The sequence below is a fragment of the Engystomops pustulosus genome, chromosome 5 (genome assembly GCF_040894005.1).
Source record: "Engystomops pustulosus chromosome 5, aEngPut4.maternal, whole genome shotgun sequence".
In the NCBI taxonomy this organism is placed as follows: domain Eukaryota; kingdom Metazoa; phylum Chordata; class Amphibia; order Anura; family Leptodactylidae; genus Engystomops; species Engystomops pustulosus.
This window is the reverse complement of record NC_092415.1, coordinates 12526660-12552745: the sequence shown is the minus strand read 5'-3', so window position 1 is coordinate 12552745 and position 26086 is coordinate 12526660. Positions and strand designations below refer to the sequence as shown.

At 42.7% G+C, this 26086-nt stretch overlaps 1 protein-coding gene across 2 annotated transcripts in view; it reads right to left on the bottom strand.

The window, feature by feature from the left end:
- Window positions 1-5044: 5044 nt before the first annotated feature.
- The window catches only part of KCNQ3 (potassium voltage-gated channel subfamily Q member 3), a 152045-nt gene continuing 131003 nt past the window's right edge, over window positions 5045-26086 (bottom strand). For both annotated transcript variants that reach the window (XM_072151170.1, XM_072151171.1), the window contains 6 exons: window positions 23336-23538; window positions 20146-20248; window positions 18105-18236; window positions 17843-17953; window positions 7871-7949; window positions 5045-6139 (listed from right to left, as the gene is read on the bottom strand). In XM_072151170.1, coding sequence (XP_072007271.1) covers window positions 5417-6139; window positions 7871-7949; window positions 17843-17953; window positions 18105-18236; window positions 20146-20248; window positions 23336-23538 — 1351 coding nt within the window. In that variant the 3' untranslated portion in view covers window positions 5045-5416. The remainder of the gene's footprint in view (window positions 6140-7870; window positions 7950-17842; window positions 17954-18104; window positions 18237-20145; window positions 20249-23335; window positions 23539-26086) is intronic.

The window sequence follows — 26086 nt, the reverse complement described above, 5'->3', positions numbered from 1 at the left end:
GTAAGTTCATAAAAGTGCTCTGTATGTGCTTTTATGTGTACTGTATGTGCTTATACCTGTACTGTATGTGTGCATATATATACTGTATGTGCTTATATGTGTCCTGTATGTTCCTATAAGTGCCCTGTGTGCGCTTATCTGTATACTGTATGTGTGTATGTATGTACTTTGTGCATACTTATCCATACCTGAGTGAATCCCCATGCATGCTATGGCCAGCGCTACATATCATACATGTTGGATGGGACGGGGTGATGGGGTGGGATGGATGGGGTGATGGGACGGGGGGGATGGGTCTTGCTATATTTGCAGATCTTCATGCGATGAGATGAAGAGACAATTCTATTTCTAGCATTTTCTTTAGTTCCTTTTTTATTGTATCTGGACTGTGAGATGCAACAAGATGACACAACGCGACGGCACAAGCGCATGAGAAGTCACCAACGCCTCCAATCCCTACAGGCACAATCTGCTTTTCACATGTCCAAAAATCCTGAAGTTAAAGGTGTTTTTCCACAGATCAGAGACAGTGAATCTTCTGCATTGTCCTCTCTTCACATGACAGTGGCCATCCCTGGTACTGCAGCTCATTCCCAGTATTGGGCACAGCACTGGTCCCAGTATCAGTATGAGCTGCAGGGGGGCGGTCAGATCCTACACTAGGAAAACCCCTTTAACCAATTGTTTTTGCACAGCACAAAACCAATCTTGGCAACATAAGAGTTTGAAACTTTTTGGATTTTACCTTTAAGGACAAGTATATTGATGAATTTATAGGTGCGGCTGCCCCAGTGATGGATCAGAGGGAACCTCTGCACACTGAAGATGTCATATGTTCCCCCGATTGTACCATAGACGTACCCCACCCCTGTTAGATAATGTAACCCATAATTAGGGCGATCACCCATAGCCTTCCATGGCTGCAAACAGAGGACACACTGAGGCATGATGGGAATAGGGTTCAATACCGAAAACACTATTGGACTATTAACTGGACCCCCACATCCCATAACACATAAGGAACAATCACTATGAACAACAAGACAAGTTGCAGGATAATTCTGATCATTCAGGCAGCTGGATCGGGTCCATATCAGAAACATAGGACCCGAACCCATTATGGTACCAGGGAACTCTATGGTGGTCCAGGTCTTGCAGACCCTAAAATACATCCATCTAAGCTTAACGTTGGTAGATGCCGGCTGTAACTCCTGAGCTGCCATGTCTTGGCGCACGGGTCATGCTGGGACCTGTGGTTCTTTACGAGCTGGTGTCAGTTATTCGGGGGGTATGATGTATGATGGTAAATTGTCAAAACAGATGTTAATAAAGATATTAATCCTTTACCTGGAGTCCACCATAAGTGAGGAAGACTATGGAGTGCGGCTCCATGGGGGACATCGAGGCAAACTAGAGGAAAGCAGCTGCTCGCCAGTGCCACCTAGAGGTGGTTTTCCTGTGAAACTGTAACTAATCACTAATTATTAGAAAACATCTTGAGGTATTGCAGTTTTCCCATTGGGTCACAATTGCACTGCCTGTTTTCGGCAGTTCTCATCTCAGCTTTACTGAACAGACTGGGGTAGAGTGAGCAGAGCAATCTTGTCATATTTAAAGAGCAGCCAAATTAAAAAGGCTTGGATACAGCAGTTTCCGCATTAGAGTGTTCCACAACTGCACTTCATTATTTTAATAAGCGATCTTCTGGCTTTACCGTACAGACAGAGACAAGTGAGCAGAGCCATTTCAATATATTTAAGGAGAAGCCAAATTAAAAAGGCTTAGATATTGCAGTTTTCACCAAAGGCTTCTAGAGTGTTCCACAACTGCACTTTGTTTTTTTTAATTAAGCGCTATTCTGGCTTTACTGTACAGACTATGACAGAGTGATCAAAGACATTTCATTACTTTTAGGGATTATCCAAATTGTTAAGGCTTAGATATTGCCTATTGGCGTTCACAACTGCTCCTCCTGTTTCCAGCAGCTCTTTTTTCAGCTTTACTGTACAGATTGGGACAGAGTTAGCAAAGCCATATCATTAAATTTCTCAAGTAGCCAAGTAAATAAGGCTTAGATACTGCAGTATAGTGACAATATACACTATACACATAAATTATATTCTACATTCAGCTCCCCGCGATCTCGAGGTGTTACCGTGTTGCTCACTGGAGACTATAAACATCTATAACAATTTTCTGTTCATTGATTCCTATAAATTGCAGCAACATTTCAGCATGTCCCTGTCCAAAAGGGGGCGGGGCTAGTGATAACCAAGCCCAAATGTTTAAGGAATAGAGTGACCTGTCCAGGGGGAGAAGACCCATCTATAGACTGTGTACGGATTAGTGTTTTGGTTTGTTCATACAGAACATTAACTTACAGGGTCATCACCTATAGGTGACACTAAAGCATCAGTTTTCCTCATTGTATGTAATTTTATATTTTTATATCATAATATTGTCTATAATCTAATAATCCATCATACAAAATCCCCATAACATAACAATGTAACACCTGACACCAGTCGATTGCACCCTGAAAACTTTAACAATATTTAAATTTTTTTTGCAGTTCCCATTTCTGCCAACAGATGGCAGCACTATAAATTCTCAGCACCTGATTGGCAGATGTCAGTTGTTACTCCGCGCTGGCGCCCCCCGTAGCTGCCCTTACTGCATCACAATCAGATTGGCTTTTCCAACAATGTACAAAATTAAAGTTTAGTGTGAACCTCGGAGAAAATATTTCTTTCTTTTTTTTTCTCAGAATAAAAATTAGACATCTTCATAACTTGGCATATTTATATATCATTTTAAAATAAATCTCAATGGGTTTTTATTCATTCCGTTACATGTTAAATAAAATAAATATCTATGTGTGGTCTAGTGCTTTTTTTTTTTGGTATATTGGAATGGTGATGAAGTAAAGCTCTCTTTCTGATATTGGCTTCAGATATAGCGCCCCCTAGCTGACACTTTTGAATTGACCTGCAGGAAAGCTCCGCCCCCTAAATTCCCAAAGAGTGGATCATTCCTAAGAAGACAGGCTGGAAAGAAGATATGGCTTTCATGTAGATTTCCAGTTACGGATACAGCACATACAATCTTTAGGAGAGACCGGTGAATCTTTAACTTAATTCTGTACTTTTTTATGCTTACAACATCCTCGCGGCTTATAACCTTTTTATAATCCAATGCATCTAAATAAAGAAGCGGCAGAATGTTTTATATATACAGCTCTGATGCCTGTGTACTTTGAATTCACATATTACTATAGTAAAGGGGTTGGCCACTCTTTTACATAAAATGTGCCTTTACTGCATTGTGAATAATCTTTGAATATTCATCAAGAGATTCAGCAGCCCTGCTAATTACTTTTGTGTTGTGTGCAGACTCTCTATGATTCTTTGTTTACATGTCTGAGCTCTGCTGAATAGGAGGAGCTGCAGCAGGAGAGTGATGACTCATCGCCCTTCCTCTCTCTTCCTGTGTCTGTCAGTGAGGACAGACTGCAACAAGAAAGGTACAATGGGAGATGCCGTGAGGACGGGCTGGAGCAGTGAGAGAGAGAGGAAGCTTTGTATATATTCAGAGGGCAACATAAGGAGAAGAGGGAAAGGCTGAAGCTATCAAAGGAGGCAAAGACTCAGGGACATGTCTAATGGAACAGATTTATTGAAAAGTGGCCAACCCCTTTAACCTTCTTCTTACAAAATTCCAGGTAAAGGTTGGGAATAACACATTACAAGGAAGTGGCTTAAAGGCTTTGTCCAAGATTTCTAAATAAAGTTGCAGGGTGCACCAATTCTCTGGCCCCTGTGGCTTCAGTGACCATCATACTGCGATGTACTGACTTAACGCATAGTATGAATGATCTCCGGATCAACTCCGAAGCAAGTGATTGGCTTAGCTGTCACATGTCTACAGTCACATGTCTATGTCATGTGATTACTTACATTCTCACAGTGCCACAATCTATGGCGGACCAGAGCACAAGAGCTGGAATGAAGCTTTATACTTTTTTATTTTTATACACCAAATTTTGCATTTTTCAAAGCTTCTTTCAATCTTTCAAGTCTTTTTGAAGGTTTTTGATTGATCTCAAATTTTGGCAATCCAAAATTTGTTCTAAAGTCAGTCAAACCAAAGGTATAAATGATATAATCAAGAGCCCAAAGATTTGGACCCCTATGATAAATCTGGTGCCTCTAATCTAAATTTAAAGGAAATCTACCACCAGGATGAAGAATTGTAAACCAAGCACACTGACATACTGGTTTGTGCCCCCTCTGGTAGGTGCTGCTTTTCTTTTAGCTTCTCAGGACCTTGTTGTAATAATAAACGGTTTCACAAATTATGCAAATGAGCCCTGGGGCTCCAGACTCTATAGATGTCAATGGAGATTGGAGCCCCGAAGGCTCATCTGCATACTTTTTAAAACCTTTTTTTCTTAAAAACAAAGGCATACGAATCTACAAGAAGAAAAGCTTCTGCCAGAGGAGGCACACACCTGTATATCAGTGTGCTTGGTTTACAATCCTTCATCCTGGTGGTAGATGTCCTTTAAGGTAGTATAAATAAACCTGCCTTGGAGTTGGTAACAATGGAGACATATTGGCCAGCACTGGAGCTGTACATCAAACATTAGACTTTATGCAGAGATGCTCCGTTTTAGATGCATCGGAGGGACACAAAAGTGATATAGACATAGATGATGCGATATTCCCAAATATTAGGCCACACCCCATTCCCGCCCACTATAATTTCCACTAGCTCTTGTCACTCGATCGATCACACAATCCCATTCTCCCATAACCGCAAGAAAAAACCGCATTGCCTTCAATCAAAGTTGCAGGAGGGCGCATGAAGCCAATAAACTAAAAGAATTTTGCCTATTACAACCACCATGAAAAAAAATGTAAATACATTTTTAAAAAAAAATCCTATAAATCGAGTCACAACGGACGCTGCAGCTCAATGGAAAACTAAACAAAAAAAAAAAAACATTGGAAAATGAACGCTCACGTATGAGTTTCCTTCTGCATAGATCCACCCGTGGGTTAGGTATGTGCCATATCGTTACAAAATATAAAATAGATTTTTTCGTTTTTTTTTTTACACTTACATCATGTAAAATTCATGCAAGTCATGCTGGAATCTAAATGCTGTTTCGGTTTTTTTTTTTTCGTAAAGAGCAAGAAAGAAAATTGAAAAGTGATAGAAGTGACGTGAGATGATGCCATGACTACAGAGTTAAGCATGCATCAGCGATCGCCCTCGGTGGTCGGCTCCTCCTCCCAACTACTCGACTTTGGAAAGTGTTTAGTGACTTATACAAAGATTTAGTACATTGTACGAAAAAAAGTAACCGCCCGCCCTCCCCCCCCCCCCCTTCCCCAGGACCCTCTTGGACCTCTTAAACAGGTTTGGAAGGTGTCCATGCTGAATCTGAGATACCATCCCCCGTTGACGACAAGGTCATGGGGCCGCTAGGTGTGAATGGGTCCGTATCGGTATCCGTTTCCCCTTCCGCTAAGAAACGTTTATCTCTCATCCACGTTGAGCCGTTGGGGCCAAAATTAAAGTCTTCTTTTTCTTGGGAAATACTAAAACCGCTTGGCGACCTCTGAAGTTCGTCGTGGTTGACCGAGAGAAGGGATAGGGGCGTGTCGCTGTCCCTCGTAAAACTTCTTCTGTGTATCGGGGAGGCTCTCTCAGCGTACGGGCTCCTACTCTCTCTCTCGTGTCGAAAGTTGACCCGGGTGTCTATCAAAGTCTGAATCGGCAAAACTGTTGGCCTTTCGGTATAATTGGGGGTAGAGGTCATGCTCCTCCTGGAACAGTTGTCACCGTTAAAAGGCATAGGTGCGGTAAACTCCACCGGGTAGTTCTCGAAGAGCCCAAACTGATCCAACTTATTATAAGAAACTTGTTCCATGTCGTAGGGATTTCCGTGGGTGCAGGACTCCGTGTAGTTGTAAACCACCCGCCCAACGTCAGAATATCGGTTCTCGTTTCCTTCCTCTTCCGTTTGGGACTCTCTAAGTGGGTAATACTCCGTTACCTGAACCTGGAGCTGGTCCATGTGCTGCATGTGCATATCCACCAAAAAATCCAATTTCTTTTCCATATCATGGACCTGGGCAAAGAACACAAGCATTGGTCATCACATTAGGGAGGGAAAACTTCCAGAAGTGATTCCCCATTCTGTTAACGGGGCAACAATTGTTTACAAAATATTTAAAGGTAAATATTGAAATCTTGTCTGTTTACCTATAAAAAAAATCTCCAAAATCCAATAAGAATGAGCAGAAAAGAGTCAAATTTGACTGAGGTGAGTCAGGTTTTAAGGTTGCAGAGGGTGCATCACTTCAGACCTATTTTCGATTCTATAGCACCTAGAAACATGCTGTTGGTGTCATATTAAAGATAAGAACCTCATCTTAAAGAACACATTGGGGCAGATTTACTTACCCGGTCCGTTCGCGATCCAGCGGCGCGTTCTCTGCGCTGGATTCGGGTCCGGCCGGGATTCATCAAAGCAGTTCCTCCGCCGTCCACCAGGTGGCGCTGCTGCGCTGAAGTCCGCTGGAATGCCTCGAAATACACCGGCCTATCCAGGATGAAGGTAAGTGTAATTTTCGCGACACAATTTTTTTTTTAAATGCGGCGGTTTTTCCGAATACGTCGGGTTTTCGTTCGGCCACGCCCCCCGATTTCCGTCGCGCGCATGCCGGCGCCGATGCGCCACAATCCAATCGCGTGCGCCAAAAACCCGGGGCAATTCAGGTACAATCGGCGCAAATCGGAAATATTCGGGTAACACGTCGGGAAAACCCGAATCGGGCCCTTAGTAAATGACCCCCATTGTGGCTCTATGATCTAGAGAATAGACTATTGGGTGGATTTATCATTTCTAGTGTGCCAGTTTCTGGTGTACAAGACCAAGGGATGGCGCCAGCACTTGGCATGCCGGGACCTAGGGATGCTAGGGGGGGCCCGCATAAGGTTGTATATAAGGAATTAAAGGGGAAGAGCAGCTTTATATAAACTACCCATGAGGGGCTGTTTGGGATGATGAACTAGGGCATATTTTAGGCAACAGGGGGCTTTTAGTTTCAGAATTTTTAATGAGTGAGTTAAGTGAGTTCACTGCAAAGGGGCCTACTGAGGCTCTGTTGCCCGGGGGCCTTCTGAAACCTGGAGCCGATCCTGACAAGCCATATTTCCCCCCTTACACAAACTTAATTCCAGTGGGTGTTAAGGGGCATGTTTGCCCAGCAGTGTAGAGCTCCGGTGTGGGGCGTCCCAGCTGTGCATCTGCGCACTACCTTCGTGGCACAATACAAGTCCAGATCTGGTGTAGAACTGCCAGGTGGCGCATCCCAGAGGTCAGAGCCTCCAAATAGATCTAGCATGTGTCGTGTGCGGGACTTATATCATACGCTAGTGCAACAAACATGTCTTTAACTGTCTGTATCTCCGCTGCTGAAGCTCACAGCATGCAAGCCTCATGCGAAAATTATATTCTTATCTTTAGTATGACACCAGAAGCATGTTTCTATGTACTACAGAGCCGAAGATAGTAGCATCTGAAGTCTAACTCCTCCTGCAGCCTCTGAACTTGACTCATCTCAGGTAAAATATGATGCTGCTTGTGATTAAAGTCAAAATTTTTGGCTCTATCATAGAGTTTAACATAGAGCGGCCACCAATCAGCTGAGGGACAGTGGACCTGTGTTTTGGGAGATGACAGTCTCACCTCAGGGACCCGTATCTATCCGGTACATATGACATCCTGTGGATGGAACTCCCCTCCAAGCAAAATGCTTACATTACAAGGTGACGTGAAGGCTCCATGATACAATACCTGCCGCTCTACTTTCACAAATTTGCCCATCATACTTTGGTCTTCGAAATCTGAAGCTTTGGACCCATAGGGCTCGTGCCTAGGGAGAAAGACATAACATAAGAGGAGTGGTGTATAATATGCAGAAAGGTTGGGGTCAGGATTGCGCAGATTTGATTGGTTCCTCTCAGTACTAGGTCTCCTCCTAAAGAGAAGGATCTGTCATCGGTTCCCGTGATCCTGGGACCTTCACAGCTCTGGTAGGAAGGTCCTGCACTGGTGGTCACCATAAGAAGAAATAAACACACCTCCACCCATCACATGGATTATTACACCTCTCCTCATCACAAGGATTATTACACCTCTCCTCATCACATGGATTATTACACCTCTCCTCATCACATGGATTATTACACCTCTCCTCATCACATGGATTATTACACCTCTCCTCATCACAAGGATTATTACACCTCTCCTCATCACATGGATTATTACACCTCTCCTCATCACATGGATTATTACACCTCTCCTCATCACATGGATTATTACACCTCCACCCATCACATGGATTATTACACCTCTCCTCATCACATGGATTATTACACCTCTCCTCATCACATGGATTATTACACCTCCACCCATCACATGGATTATTACACCCCTCCCCTCATCACATGGATTATTACACCTCCTCTCATCACATGGATTATTACACCTCTCCTCATCACATGGATTATTACACCTCCTCTCATCACATGGATTATTACACCTCTCCTCATCACATGGATTATTACACCTCTCCTCATCACATGGATTATTACACCTCCCCTCATCACATGGATTATTACACCTCCACACATCACAAGGATTATTACACCTCTCCTCATCACAAGGATTATTACACCTCTCCTCATCACATGGATTATTACACCTCTCCTCATCACATGGATTATTACACCTCTCCTCATCACATGGATTATTACACCTCCCCTCATCACATGGATTATTACACCTCTCCTCATCACATGGATTATTACACCTCTCCTCATCACATGGATTATTACACCTCTCCTCATCACATGGATTATTACACCTCTCCTCATCACATGGATTATTACACCTCCCCTCATCACATGGATTATTACACCTCCACACATCACAAGGATTATTACACCTCTCCTCATCACAAGGATTATTACACCTCTCCTCATCACATGGATTATTACACCTCTCCTCATCACATGGATTATTACACCTCTCCTCATCACATGGATTATTACACCTCCACCCATCACATGGATTATTACACCCCTCCCCTCATCACATGGATTATTACACCTCCTCTCATCACATGGATTATTACACCTCTCCTCATCACATGGATTATTACACCTCCCCTCATCACAAGGATTATTAAACCTCTCCTCATCACATGGATTATTACACCTCTCCTCATCACATGGATTATTACACCTCTCCTCATCACATGGATTATTACACCTCCACCCATCACATGGATTATTACACCCCTCCCCTCATCACATGGATTATTACACCTCCTCTCATCACATGGATTATTACACCTCTCCTCATCACATGGATTATTACACCTCTCCTCATCACATGGATTATTACACCTCCTCCTCATCACATGGATTATTACACCTCCCCTCATCACATGGATTATTACACCTCCCCCTCATCACATGGATTATTACACCTCCCCCTCATCACATGGATTATTACACCTCCCCTCATCACATGGATTTTTACACCTCCCCTCATCACATGGATTATTACACCTCTCCCTCATCACATGGATTATTACACCTCTCCCCATCACATGGATTATTACACCTCCCCTCATCACATGGATTATTACACCTCCCCTCATCACATGGATTATTACACCTCTCCTCATCACATGGATTATTACACCTCACCTCATCACATGGATTATTACACCTCTCCTCATCACATGGACTATTACACCTCTCCTCATCACATGGATTATTACACCTCCCCCTCATCACATGGATTATTACACCTCTCCTCATCACATGGATTATTACACCTCCCCTCATCACATGGATTATTACACCCCTCCCCTCATCACATGGATTATTACACCTCTCCTCATCACATGGATTATTACACCTCTCCTCATCACATGGATTATTACACTTCTCCTCATCACATGGATTATTACTCCTCCCCTCATCACATGGATTATTACACCTCCCCTCATCACATGGATTATTACACCTCCACTCATCACATGGATTATTACACCTCCCCTCATCACATGGATTATTACACCTCCCCTCATCACATGGATTATTACACCTCTCCTCATCACATGGATTATTACACCTCTCCCCATCACATGGATTATTACACCTCTCCTCATCACATGGATTATTACACCTCCACTCATCACATGGATTATTACACCTCCCCATAACATGGATTATTACACCTCCTCTCATCACATGGATTATTACACCTCCACACATCACATGGATTATTACACCTCCTCTCATCACATGGATTATTACACCTCCCCCTCATCACATGGATTATTACACCTCTCCTCATCACATGGATTATTACACCTCTCCTCATCACATGGATTATTACACCTCTCCTCATCACATGGATTATTACACCTCTCCTCATCACATGGATTATTACACCTCTCCTCATCACATGGATTATTACACCTCTCCTCATCACATGGATTATTACACCTCTCCTCATCACATGGATTATTACACCTCTCCTCATCACAAGGACTATAACACCTCTCCTCATCACATGGATTATTACACCTCTCCTCATCACATGGATTATTACACCTCTCCTCATCACATGGATTATTACACCTCCCCTCATCACATGGATTATTACCCCTCTCCTCATCACATGGATTATTACACCTCTCCTCATCACATGGATTATTACACCTCCTCCTCATCACATGGATTATTACACCTCCCCTCATCACATGGATTATTACACCTCCCCCTCATCACATGGATTATTACACCTCTCCTCATCACATGGATTATTACACCTCTCCTCATCACATGGATAATTACACCTCCCCCTCATCACATGGATTATTACACCTCTCCTCATCACATGGATTATTACACCTCCCCCCCATCACATGGATTATTACACCTCCCCCTCATCACATGGATTATTACACCTCCCCTCATCACATGGATTTTTACACCTCCCCTCATCACATGGATTATTACACCTCTCCTCATCACATGGATTATTACACCTCCCCTCATCACATGGATTATTACACCTCTCCTCATCACAAGGATTATTACACCTCTCCTCATCACATGGATTATTACACCTCTCCTCATCACATGGATTATTACACCTCTCCTCATCACATGGATTATTACACCTCTCCTCATCACATGGATTATTACACCTCCACCCATCACATGGATTATTACACCCCTCCCCTCATCACATGGATTATTACACCTCCTCTCATCACATGGATTATTACACCTCTCCTCATCACATGGATTATTACACCTCTCCTCATCACATGGATTATTACACCTCCTCCTCATCACATGGATTATTACACCTCCCCTCATCACATGGATTATTACACCTCTCCTCATCACATGGATTATTACACCTCTCCTCATCACATGGATTATTACACCTCCCCCTCATCACATGGATTATTACACCTCCCCTCATCACATGGATTTTTACACCTCCCCTCATCACATGGATTATTACACCTCTCCCCATCACATGGATTATTACACCTCTCCTCATCACATGGACTATTACACCTCTCCTCATCACATGGATTATTACACTTCTCCTCATCACATGGATTATTACTCCTCCCCTCATCACATGGATTATTACACCTCCCCTCATCACATGGATTATTACACCTCCACTCATCACATGGATTATTACACCTCCCCCTCATCACATGGATTATTACACCTCCCCCTCATCACATGGATTATTACACTTCTCCTCATCACATGGATTATTACTCCTCCCCTCATCACATGGATTATTACACCTCCCCTCATCACATGGATTATTACACCTCCCCTCATCACATGGATTATTACACCTCTCCTCATCACATGGATTATTACACCTCTCCCCATCACATGGATTATTACACCTCTCCTCATCACATGGATTATTACACCTCTCCCCATCACATGGATTATTACACCTCTCCTCATCACATGGATTATTACACCTCTCCTCATCACATGGATTATTACACCTCCCCCTCATCACATGGATTATTACACCTCCCCATCACATGGATTATTACACCTCCTCTCATCACATCGATTATTACACCTCCACACATCACATGGATTATTACACCTCCTCATATCACATGGATTATTACACCTCCCCCTCATCACATGGATTATTACACCTCTCCTCATCACATGGATTATTACACCTCCACCCATCACATGGATTATTACACCTCTCCTCATCACATGGATTATTACACCTCCACCCATCACATGGATTATTACACCCCTCCCCTCATCACATGGATTATTACACCTCCTCTCATCACATGGATTATTACACCTCTCCTCATCACATGGATTATTACACCTCCTCTCATCACATGGATTATTACACCTCTCCTCATCACATGGATTATTACACCTCTCCTCATCACATGGATTATTACACCTCCCCTCATCACAAGGATTATTACACCTCTCCTCATCACATGGATTATTACACCTCTCCTCATCACATGGATTATTACACCTCTCCTCATCACATGGATTATTACACCTCCACCCATCACATGGATTATTACACCCCTCCCCTCATCACATGGATTATTACACCTCCTCTCATCACATGGATTATTACACCTCTCCTCATCACATGGATTATTACACCTCCCCTCATCACAAGGATTATTACACCTCTCCTCATCACATGGATTATTACACCTCCCCCTCATCACATGGATTATTACACCTCCCCCTCATCACATGGATTATTACACCTCTCCTCATCACATGGATTATTACACCTCTCCTCATCACATGGATTATTACACCTCCCCTCATCACATGGATTATTACACCTCTCCTCATCACATGGATTATTACACCTCTCCTCATCACATGGATTATTACACCTCCACCCATCACATGGATTATTACACCCCTCCCCTCATCACATGGATTATTACACCTCCTCTCATCACATGGATTATTACACCTCTCCTCATCACATGGATTATTACACCTCTCCTCATCACATGGATTATTATACCTCCTCCTCATCACATGGATTGTTACACCTCCCCTCATCACATGGATTATTACACCTCCCCCTCATCACATGGATTATTACACCTCCCCCTCATCACATGGATTATTACACCTCCCCTCATCACATGGATTTTTACACCTCCCCTCATCACATGGATTATTACACCTCTCCCTCATCACATGGATTATTACACCTCTCCCCATCACATGGATTATTACACCTCCCCTCATCACATGGATTATTACACCTCCCCTCATCACATGGATTATTACACCTCTCCTCATCACATGGATTATTACACCTCACCTCATCACATGGATTATTACACCTCTCCTCATCACATGGACTATTACACCTCTCCTCATCACATGGATTATTACACCTCCCCCTCATCACATGGATTATTACACCTCTCCTCATCACATGGATTATTACACCTCCCCTCATCACATGGATTATTACACCTCTCCCCATCACATGGATTATTACACCTCTCCTCATCACATGGATTATTACACCTCTCCTCATCACATGGATTATTACACCTCCCCCTCATCACATGGATTATTACACCTCCCCATCACATGGATTATTACACCTCCTCTCATCACATCGATTATTACACCTCCACTCATCACATGGATTATTACACCTCCCCTCATCACATGGATTATTACACCTCCCCTCATCACATGGATTATTACACCTCTCCTCATCACATGGATTATTACACCTCTCCCCATCACATGGATTATTACACCTCTCCTCATCACATGGATTATTACACCTCCACTCATCACATGGATTATTACACCTCCCCATCACATGGATTATTACACCTCCTCTCATCACATGGATTATTACACCTCCACACATCACATGGATTATTACACCTCCTCTCATCACATGGATTATTACACCTCCCCCTCATCACATGGATTATTACACCTCTCCTCATCACATGGATTATTACACCTCTCCTCATCACATGGATTATTACACCTCTCCTCATCACATGGATTATTACACCTCTCCTCATCACATGGATTATTACACCTCTCCTCATCACATGGATTATTACACCTCTCCTCATCACATGGATTATTACACCTCTCCTCATCACATGGATTATTACACCTCTCCTCATCACATGGATTATTACACCTCTCCTCATCACAAGGACTATTACACCTCTCCTCATCACATGGATTATTACACCTCTCCTCATCACATGGATTATTACACCTCTCCTCATCACATGGATTATTACACCTCCCCTCATCACATGGATTATTACCCCTCTCCTCATCACATGGATTATTACACCTCTCCTCATCACATGGATTATTACACCTCCTCCTCATCACATGGATTATTACACCTCCCCTCATCACATGGATTATTACACCTCCCCCTCATCACATGGATTATTACACCTCTCCTCATCACATGGATTATTACACCTCTCCTCATCACATGGATAATTACACCTCCCCCTCATCACATGGATTATTACACCTCTCCTCATCACATGGATTATTACACCTCCCCCCCATCACATGGATTATTACACCTCCCCCTCATCACATGGATTATTACACCTCCCCTCATCACATGGATTTTTACACCTCCCCTCATCACATGGATTATTACACCTCTCCTCATCACATGGATTATTACACCTCCCCTCATCACATGGATTATTACACCTCTCCTCATCACAAGGATTATTACACCTCTCCTCATCACATGGATTATTACACCTCTCCTCATCACATGGATTATTACACCTCTCCTCATCACATGGATTATTACACCTCTCCTCATCACATGGATTATTACACCTCCACCCATCACATGGATTATTACACCCCTCCCCTCATCACATGGATTATTACACCTCCTCTCATCACATGGATTATTACACCTCTCCTCATCACATGGATTATTACACCTCTCCTCATCACATGGATTATTACACCTCCTCCTCATCACATGGATTATTACACCTCCCCTCATCACATGGATTATTACACCTCTCCTCATCACATGGATTTTTACACCTCCTCCTCATCACATGGATTATTACACCTCCCCTCATCACATGGATTATTACACCTCTCCTCATCACATGGATTTTTACACCTCTCCTCATCACATGGATTATTACACTTCTCCTCATCACATGGATTATTACTCCTCCCCTCATCACATGGATTATTACACCTCCCCTCATCACATGGATTATTACACCTCCACTCATCACATGGATTATTACACCTCCCCCTCATCACATGGATTATTACACCTCCCCCTCATCACATGGATTATTACTCCTCCCCTCATCACATGGATTATTACACCTCCCCCTCATCACATGGATTATTACACTTCTCCTCATCACATGGATTATTACTCCTCCCCTCATCACATGGATTATTACACCTCCCCTCATCACATGGATTATTACACCTCCCCTCATCACATGGATTATTACACCTCTCCTCATCACATGGATTATTACACCTCTCCCCATCACATGGATTATTACACCTCTCCTCATCACATGGATTATTACACCTCTCCCCATCACATGGATTATTACACCTCTCCTCATCACATGGATTATTACACCTCTCCTCATCACATGGATTATTACACCTCCCCCTCATCACATGGATTATTACACCTCCCCATCACATGGATTATTACACCTCCTCTCATCACATCGATTATTACACCTCCACACATCACATGGATTATTACACCTCCTCATATCACATGGATTATTACACCTCCCCCTCATCACATGGATTATTACACCTCTCCTCATCACATGGATTATTACACCTCTCCTCATCACATGGATTATTACACCTCTCCTCATCACATGGATTATTACACCTCCCCTCATCACATGGATTATTACACCTCTCCTCATCACAAGGATTATTACACCTCTCCTCATCACATGGATTATTACACCTCTCCTCATCACAAGGATTATTACACTTCTCCTCATCACATGGATTATTACACCTCTCCTCATCACATGGATCATTACACCTCTCCTCATCACATGGATTATTACACCTCTCCTCATCACATGGATTATTACACCTCCCCCTCATCACATGGATTATTACACCTCCCCTCATCACATGGATTTTTACACCTCCCCTCATCACATGGATTATTACACCTCTCCTCATCACATGGATTATTACACCTCTCCTCATCACATGGATTATTACACCTCTCCTCATCACATGGATTATTACACCTCCCCTCATCACATGGATTATTACACCTCTCCTCATCACAAGGATTATTACACCTCTCCTCATCACATGGATTATTACACCTCTCCTCATCACATGGATTATTACACCTCCCCTCATCACATGGATTATTACACCTCTCCTCATCACATGGATTATTACACCTCTCCTCATCACATGGATTATTACACCTCTCCTCATCACATGGACTATTACACCTCTCCTCATCACATGGATTATTACACTTCTCCTCATCACATGGATTATTACTCCTCCCCTCATCACATGGATTATAACACCTCCCCTCATCACATGGATTATAACACCTCCCCTCATCACATGGATTGTTACACCTCTCCTCATCACATGGATTATAACACCTCCCCTCATCACATGGATTATAACACCTCCCCTCATCACATGGATTGTTACACCTCTCCTCATCACATGGATTATAACACCTCCCCTCATCACATGGATTATAACACCTCCCCTCATCACATGGATTATTACACCTCCCCTCATCACATGGATTGTTACACCTCTCCTCATCACATGGATTATTACACCTCCCCTCATCACATGGATTATTACACCTCTCCTCATCACATGGATTATTACACCTCTCCTCATCACATGGATTATTACACCTCTCCTCATCACATGGATTATTACACCTCCCCTCATCACATGGATTATTACACCTCCCCCTCATCACATGGATTGTTACACCTCTCCTCATCACATGGATTATTACACCTCCCCCCCATCACATGGATTATTACACCTCTCCTCATCACATGGATTATTACACCTCTCCTCATCACATGGATTATTACACCCCCCCCTCATCACATGGATTATTACTCCTCCCCTCATCACATGGATTATTACACCCCTCCTCATCACATGGATTATTACTCCTCTCCTCATCACATGGATTATTACACCTCTCCTCATCACATGGATTATTACACCTCCCCTCATCACATGGATTATTACACCTCTCCTCATCACATGGATTATTACACCTCCCCTCATCACATGGATTATTACACCTCTCCTCATCACATGGATTATTACACCTCCCCCCATCACATGGATTATTACACCTCCCCTCATCACATGGATTATTAAACCTCTCCTCATCACATGGATTATTACACCTCTCCTCATCACATGGATTATTACACCTCCTCATCACATGGATTATTACCCCTCTCCTCATCACATGGATTATTACACCTCTCCTCATCACATGGATTATTACCCCTCTCCTCATCACATGGATTATTACACCTCTCCTCATCACATGGATTATTACACCTCTCCTCATCACATGGATTGTTACACCTCCCCCCATCACATGGATTATTACCTGGGAGACTGCTGGGATGGATAACCATAACCTCCGAGACCTCCTGTTCCTTTTTGGGACTTCTTGTGTTTGGGTGTAGAAAGGGGACCTGGTGCAAAGACCATGTCTATTCTGATAGGGAAGGAGAAAGTGTCTGTGACCAAGGTTTAAGCAAATTTGAAACAAAATTTTTCAAAAACATAAAGGACATTTATAAAAATAAGAAACAATAATAACATTATAATGTAGGGAAGAGAAGCGGCCGCAGGACGTGTGACTGTACCTGGACTGGAGGTATTTGATCCTGGAGAGCATGTCCAGGTGTCCTGCAGAGTACTGCTCTATCACATCCTTCACATCGTAAGGCCTCAGCGTCTCCTTAAATTTTTTTTTACGTAATAGGAATTGTAGTATTCTGCATGTGGGACAAAAATCATTCAATAATATCATATAGTTTTTATTAAAGCTTAAAGGACATCAACCGCCAGGTCATGGATTGTAAACCAAACACACAGACAAGTAGCTTTGTGCCCCCTCTTGGAGGATCTGCTCTTCTTTTAGCTTCATATTCCCTTGTTTTTGAGAAAAAAATGGCTTTAGATGTATGCAAATTAGCCTGAGGAGCTCAAGAACCCATCAACACCTATAGAGTCTGGAGCCCCTTAGGCTATTTTGCATAATTTTAAAATCCTTTTTTTGCAAAACCCAGGGCAGGAGAAGTTAAAAGAGGATCAGTTCATTCCATAGGGGGGCGCACACCAGTATGTCAGAGTACCTGGTTTACAATTCTTCACCCTGGTGACAGATGTCCTTTAACATTACCCATACCACATGACCACTGCCACCTCACCCCAACCAACAAACAGGACTGATATGTTACACAGTATAACCAGGATATTAGTGAGCAAACTATACAAATCCTAATATGTGGTTATGTTTAAGTACATATGAGACAGTATTATAGGAGTTAGATTATTAGACATAGAAAGTGGTTATAGCAGTATTATAGTAGTTATATTCTTGTACATAGGGGGCAGTATTATAGTAGTTATATTCTTGTACATAGAGGGCAGTATTATAGTAGTTATATTCCTGTACATAGGGGGCAGTATTATAGTAGTTATATTCTTGTACATGGGGGCAGTATTATAGTAGTTATATTCTTGTACATAGGGGGCAGTATTATAGTAGTTATATCCCTGTACATAGGGGGCAGTAGTATAGTAGTTATATTCTTGTACATAAGGGGCAGTATTATAGTAGTTATATTCTTGTACATAGGGGGCAGTATTATAGTAGTTATATTCTTGTACATAGAGGGCAGTATTATAGTAGTTATATTCTTGTACATAGGGGGCAGTATTATAGTAGTTATATTCTTGTACATAGGGGGCAGTGTTATAGTAGTTATATTCTTGTACATAGGGGCAGTATTATAGAAGTTATATTCCTGTACATAGGGGGCAGTATTATAGTAGTTATATTCTTGTACATAGGGGGCAGTATTATAGTAGTTATATTCCTGTACATAGGAGGCAGTATTATAGTAGTTATATTCTTGTACATAGGGGGCAGTATTATAGTAGTTATATTCCTGTACATAGGAGGCAGTAATATAGTAGTTATATTCCATGTACATAGGGGGCAGTATTATAGTAGTTATATTCTTGTACATAGGGGGCAGTATTATAGTAGTTATATTCTTGTACATAGGGGGCAGTATGATAGTTGTTATATTCTTGTACATAGGGGGCAGTATGATAGTAGTTATATTCTTGTACATAGGGGGCAGTATGATAGTAGTTATATTCTTGTACATAGGGGGCAGTATTATAGTAGTTATATTCTTGTACATAGGGGGCAGTATTATAGTAGTTATATTCTTGTACATAGGGGGCAGTATTATAGTAGTTATATTCTTGTACATAGGGGGCAGTATGATAGTAGTTATATTCTTGTACATAGGGGGCAGTATGATAGTAGTTATATTCTTGTACATAGGGGGCAGTATTATAGTAGTTATATTCTTGTACATAGGGGGCAGTATTATAGTAGTTATATTCTTGTACATAGGGGGCAGTATTATAGTAGTTATATTCTTGTACATAGGGGGCAGTATTATGGTAGTTATATTCCTGTACATTATGTTTTTGGTGTCTTGTCCACTTCTTACATAACATGATAATGACTCCTTCAGTGCTCAGGAGTAAGTGCAGATTACACTATGTCCCTATCACACATAGTATAGTGTATAAGCGCCGGATACTGCAGGTTCTCGTGGAGATATACAATCCTTCTATTTATACAGGATAATTCGGGAATACCTGGAGGCATGGATGGCCACTTTTATTGTAGGGATTAAATCTTCTACCAGGAACTCATTACTGTATCCACCTTCAGCCATGGGATCTCCAGCTGTTCCAGCATCTACACAGCGGATAAGAGAATTATCAATGTATAGAAGAAAACGATAAACCTGAACACATAAGGATTTGTCTTGGCGGGGGCGGAATTTACTCAAAGGAGTCAGCGCATTTCACTGTATATACACTCACCGGCCACTTTATTAGGTACACCATGCTAGTAACGGGTTGGACCCCCTTTTGCCTTCAGAACTGCCTCAATTCTTCGTGGCATAGATACAACAAGGTGCTGGAAGCTCCCCAGAGATTTTGGTCCATATTGACATGATGGCATCACACAGTTGCCGCAGATTTGTCGGCTGCACGTCCATGATGCGAATCTCCCGTTCCACCACATCCCAAAGATGCTCTATTGGATTGAGATCTGGTGACTGTGGAGGCCATTTGTGTCCAGTGACCTCATTGTCATGTTCAAGAAACCAGTCTGAGATGATTCCAGCTTTATGACATGGCGCATTATCCTGCTGAAAGTAGCCATCAGATGTTACAGGGTACATTGTGGTCATAAAGGGATGGACATGGTCAGCAACAATACTCAGGTAGGCTGTGGCGTTGTACCAAGGGGCCCAAAGAGTGCCAAGAAAATATTCCCCACACCATGACACCACCACCAGCCTGACCCGCTGATACAAGGCAGGATGGATCCATGCTTCCATGTTGTTGACGCCAAATTCTGACCCTACCATCCGAATGTCGCAGCAGAAATCGAGACTCATCAGACCAGGCAACGTTTTTCCAATCTTCGCCTGTCCAATTTCGATGAGCTTGTGCAAATTGTAGCCTCAGTTTCCTGTTCTTAGCTGAAAGGAGTGGCACCCGGTGTGGTCTTCTGCTGCTGTAGCCCATCTGCCTCAAAGTTGGACGTACTGTGCGTTCAGAGATGCTCTTCTGCCTACCTTGGTTGTAACGGGTGGCCATTTGAGTCACTGTTGCCTTTCTATCAGCTCGGACCAGTCTGCCCATTCTCCTCTGACCTCTGGCATCAACAAGGCATTTCCGCCCACAGAACTGCCGCTCACTGGATGTTTTTTCTTTTTCGGACCATTCTCTGTAAACCCTAGAGATGGTTGTGCGTGAAAATCCCAGTAGATCAGCAGTTTCTGAAATACTCAGACCAGCCCTTCTGGCACCAACAACCATGCCACGTTCAAAGGCATCAAATCACCTTTCTTCCCCATACTGATGCTCGGGAGAACTGCAGGAGATTGTCTGGACCATGTCTACATGCCTAAATGCACTGAGTTGCCGCCATTTGATTGGCTGATTAGAAATTAAGTGTTAACGAGCAGTTGCACAGGTGTACCTAATAGAGTGGCCGGTGAGTGTATATATATATATATATGTCACGGGGGACCTCAGCGATCAACTGTGATCTATTGGAGTACTCAGCAATAAGTGTTCAATTCCTCTGCAGTGCCCCCGCAGGAGAAATAGAAAATGACAACATTATGCATTGATATCAGTGTGTATCATAGTATTTTATTCTTTGGTGAATTTTTTAGACATTTGGCGGCTCTTTTTTGCACCTTATGTAGGATCCTGTCTTTTGACTTGTGATACATGTTCAGTTTTTCCTATCCTGGCAGCCGCAAATTTTGGCTTCTTTTTGAGACTTTTTGTTACAAATGTCTCAAATCCACATGGACACAAGCCACGTGAGGGGGTTATATACAGGAGTGGACACTACTGTAAATTTTGGATTGGAGGCTGTGTCCTGCATTTTTTAAGCACTGTAGTCACACCCCAGGGAGATGACGACTTATGAGGCTGTGGTTTGGTTGCGTTTTGAACCCAATTACAACAGCTGAGGAGAGGGGATTTGCCTAATTACATTACTGTTAACATTTGCATTTACAAAACCTATAGTAAATGCGATGTTTACACATGTATTAACGTCGTGTTTATATTGTGTTTTGTAAACACAAATGTTAAAAGTAATGTAGGCAAATCACCTCTCCTCAGGTGTTGTAATAGGTTTCAAAATGCAATCAAAATGCTACGTGACCTCAGCCTTAGAAGTAACCGATAATAAAAAGTCAGAAAAATAAGCAAAAAAAAGTGATACATAAGTGAAAAGTCACACAGAACATCTGGAATATAAAGATACATAAGGAACAAGGTGCAGACCAAGGCGTACTGGTAAAACGACAGCAAAAGTTGCCGTGAAAAGTTGCAAAAATGAAACAATTTGACTAGCAGAAGTAAAGATACATGTCCCCCTTTGTATCTACTTTTGTATCAGAGCAATGAGTTCCGGATCTAGAAATAGAGGATGGGACTCCAAATGATTGGTCCACATTCAGGGGTCAATGACTACAAGGATCATCTCTCATTCTAGAGGATCAGACAATGGGGGTCATTTACTAAGGGCCCGATTCGCGTTTTCCCGACGTGTTACCGGAATATTTCCGATTTGCGCCGATTGTACCTGAATTGCCCCGGGATTTTAGCGCACGCGATCAGATTGTGGCGCATCGGCGCCGGCATGCGCACAACGGAAATCAGGGGCGTGGCCGAACGAAAACCCGACGTATTCGGAAAAACTGCCGCATTTAAAAACGGAAAATGTGTCGCTCGGGACGCACTTACCTTCACTCAGCCGACCTCTGTGAATTCCGGCGCGTTCAGATGCTTTTCAGCGCAGCAGCGCCACCTGGTGGACGGTGGAGGAACTACCTTATTAAATCCCGGCCGGACCCGAATCCAGCGCAGAGCGCTGGATCGCGAATGGACCGGGTAAGTAAATCTTCCCCATTATCATGCATTACATTGTGGAAACGTATGTCTCCCATATAGGACACAAGGTTCTGTAAAGGATGACTCATTGTTACGGGTCCAGGGGGTACTCCGCAGGGAACCTGCTGACTCATCAGTTTATTATCTGGGGAATATCCTAGGGAAGAAAAAAGTTGTCCTTTGGAAATGAATTAGTCTATATTTTTGTTGCCTGTACAAAGAAAATACGACCACCGATTCCCTTACGACGATCATGTGACTGTAGATTGCGGTATAATATAGAGCTATGATGTCACATATAGGGATACATTCACACAATCACAGTCAGTTTTTATACCCCAATACCACAATTTACCTTCTGAGCTTTGCCAAAAAGCGTAAGCTTTCATCCTCAGGGCGGTGCGGAACCTCTCCTTGTTAGTCAGGGCAATGTTTTTTGGCTCTTTCGAGGGGCTTTCTTCTACACCTTCGATGTTTAATGGGGAAAACATTTTTGCTTTTGGGCTATTCCCTCGAGGGTTGGATAACCGGACCCGATCCAGCAGGCTCCACCTTTGACTGCAAAGAATTGAAATATGTAAATGAGACAGAAAAAGTCATAGTCTATGGAAATGGTAAAACTGAAAATAGTTGCACCCGCTGCAATGCATCATGGTCCAAAAGTAGCAATTGTTTAAAAAATAAAGAAATTTACAATATTTATTTGCAAGATCCTTGGACTCCAGTGTCACAACAGTATCCCGGGTCATGGGATCTAATTCAATCATTCAGTGGCCTCAGCACCTCCCAGGATGTCACTGCTTCTACAAGGGGCTGAAGATGGGAAACCTCTGGATACAGTGGCCAAAGCAGGGAATGTTCCCTAACTCCCAGGGTTTCCGGGATTCCCAGAAAACCAATTTAAAGTGAATACCTGGGTAGAAGAGACTGACACTTTAGATTATTTGGAGATCACTTGTCAGCTTTGCTGTGTAGACTATGACAGAATCAGCAGAGCCCACTTTACTTTTCAACACACTGTTTAAAGAAATTTGGCAAATTTGGGTATGTACTGATCTAAAAAGTGGGTGGGGCTTGAAAAACACAATTTTACAGTTTGACATGTCTTTTTGCGGAAATCTATCATTCACTTTTATGCATTATGAGTCAAACATACCCTCAGAATGCTGTTGCTACACTGATGCAGAAACATATCTTGTTTCTTGAGCTGAGTGGTTTCGTTGAAAAAACTATTATAAAATTATGATATTGAGCCTCCGTCGCTCCTGTAGCTGCCTCGGCGCTTCTCCTCTTACCCTAATTATGCACTGCCCCAGTCTTGTCCTGCCCAGCATAAGCTGAGCATACAACATCACTGTGTTGTCCCTGACAGGCAGAAGTAATCAATCGCTGCACCATCCCCAACTGCTGTGTATGAGTCATCCAGCTCAGGTTGATTAGTCCTGTCTGAACAGTTCAGGAAGCTCTGTGTAACGTGTTTATGTATGGCAGCCTGCATGCAACCCAGCTTTCCCAAGATCCTGAATTTTATAATAGTTTTTTTTGAGCAAAACCACTCGGTTCTGGGAAAAACAAGATATGTTTTTGCATCAGTGTAGCTACAGCATTCTCAGGGTATGTTTGGTTCACAATGCATGAAAACAAACGGTAGATTTCCTTCAACCCATAGTGTGCTTATGGCCACCATGCAGGTGTAGCCCACATTCCCATCAGCGTGGATGGGCGACTGTGCTCTTCCACTTCCTACCACAGGGTTCTCTACCATGGGCAGGTCATACATAGTATAGGGGTCCCTACAGGGGCGTAACTACAGTGGTAACAGCAATAGCAGCTGCTATGGGGCCCACAGTGTCAGGGGGCCCTGGCATCTGGGGTATTTCATATATGTGTGTATTTGTGATGTGTACATGCTCTATGTCTGTGTATATGGTGTGTATACACTGTATGTATATTTTTTTTAGGGGGTAAGTGGGGCCCCGTTCAGAAGTTCACTATGGGGCCCTGTCTCTCCTAGTTACACCACTGGGTCCCTAAAAACCCCCTTTAATGGATGCTTTATGTGAACATGTTCTCCTGAGAGACTGAAATGTATTAGTTAGACCAACTCTATTTTATTTACCATTTTACTGCCCCCTGCTGGTTAATTATCCCTAATTTTAAAGATTGTAATTAAGTATCTGGAGGGGTCCAAAACTTTTCAGAATAAACATGTCAATCTCTCAAATAATACTCAATGTGACCGCGGCAGCTTTTATCCGGACGCTTGTGATTTGTTCCTTGAAGTGAGCGTCCGTCCGCCAGCGCTTGCTTTGTGTGATAACGATGCGGCGGTGGGTGGGTGCCCCCCGCTGCGTGTGGGTGCCCCCCGCTGTGCGCTGCTATTCATGTCAAGTAAACAGTTCTATTATTGACATCGCTGTCAGTGTCATCGCAGCTTCACATCCACTTAATAGTCTGGAATTAAGTCACATTTTCAATTTCTTCCATTTAATTTGTACTTTTCTAAATCAATTACATTTAAAAAAAATTCACATCCTAAAAACAACAAAAAGACAATGTAAAAAAAACCCAAAATATATGGAGTGTTATCCACAAGAACAGACCACAAGAGCACCAGAGGATCTGGGATCTGATACAAAAATGGGGCCCAGGTGTCCAGCAGAAGACCACCTAATTTAGAGGTTGGTATGTTCTATTTCCAGGGGGTCTATAACAGAATTATCTAACGTGGCCCCAAAAACTGCAACCCAAAACCTGGGACATGAAGTCCAGCAGCTTTTACATCTCATTTACTACCATAGACAAGTAAAACAGTACAAGACTTCTCCCGCGCTGCACCTATTCCTTAGAATTCACAGGCACAACAATAAAAGGGGTTGTCCCAAGATTGAAAGTTATCCCCATCCACATAATAAGTCATAACATTCTGACTGCTGGGAGTTTGACAGCAGTGGCCCCACCAATTGTTTCAAAAGCCCCAAATTGTCCTTTCTCTTACCCAGGAGACCTGTAACCTGAACAAGGGTTAAGCCAACAGTAAGGACCACTAAAAAAAGAAAAAGATGGGTCCCTCATCAACCCACCCTAGCACACACAATAGACTGAC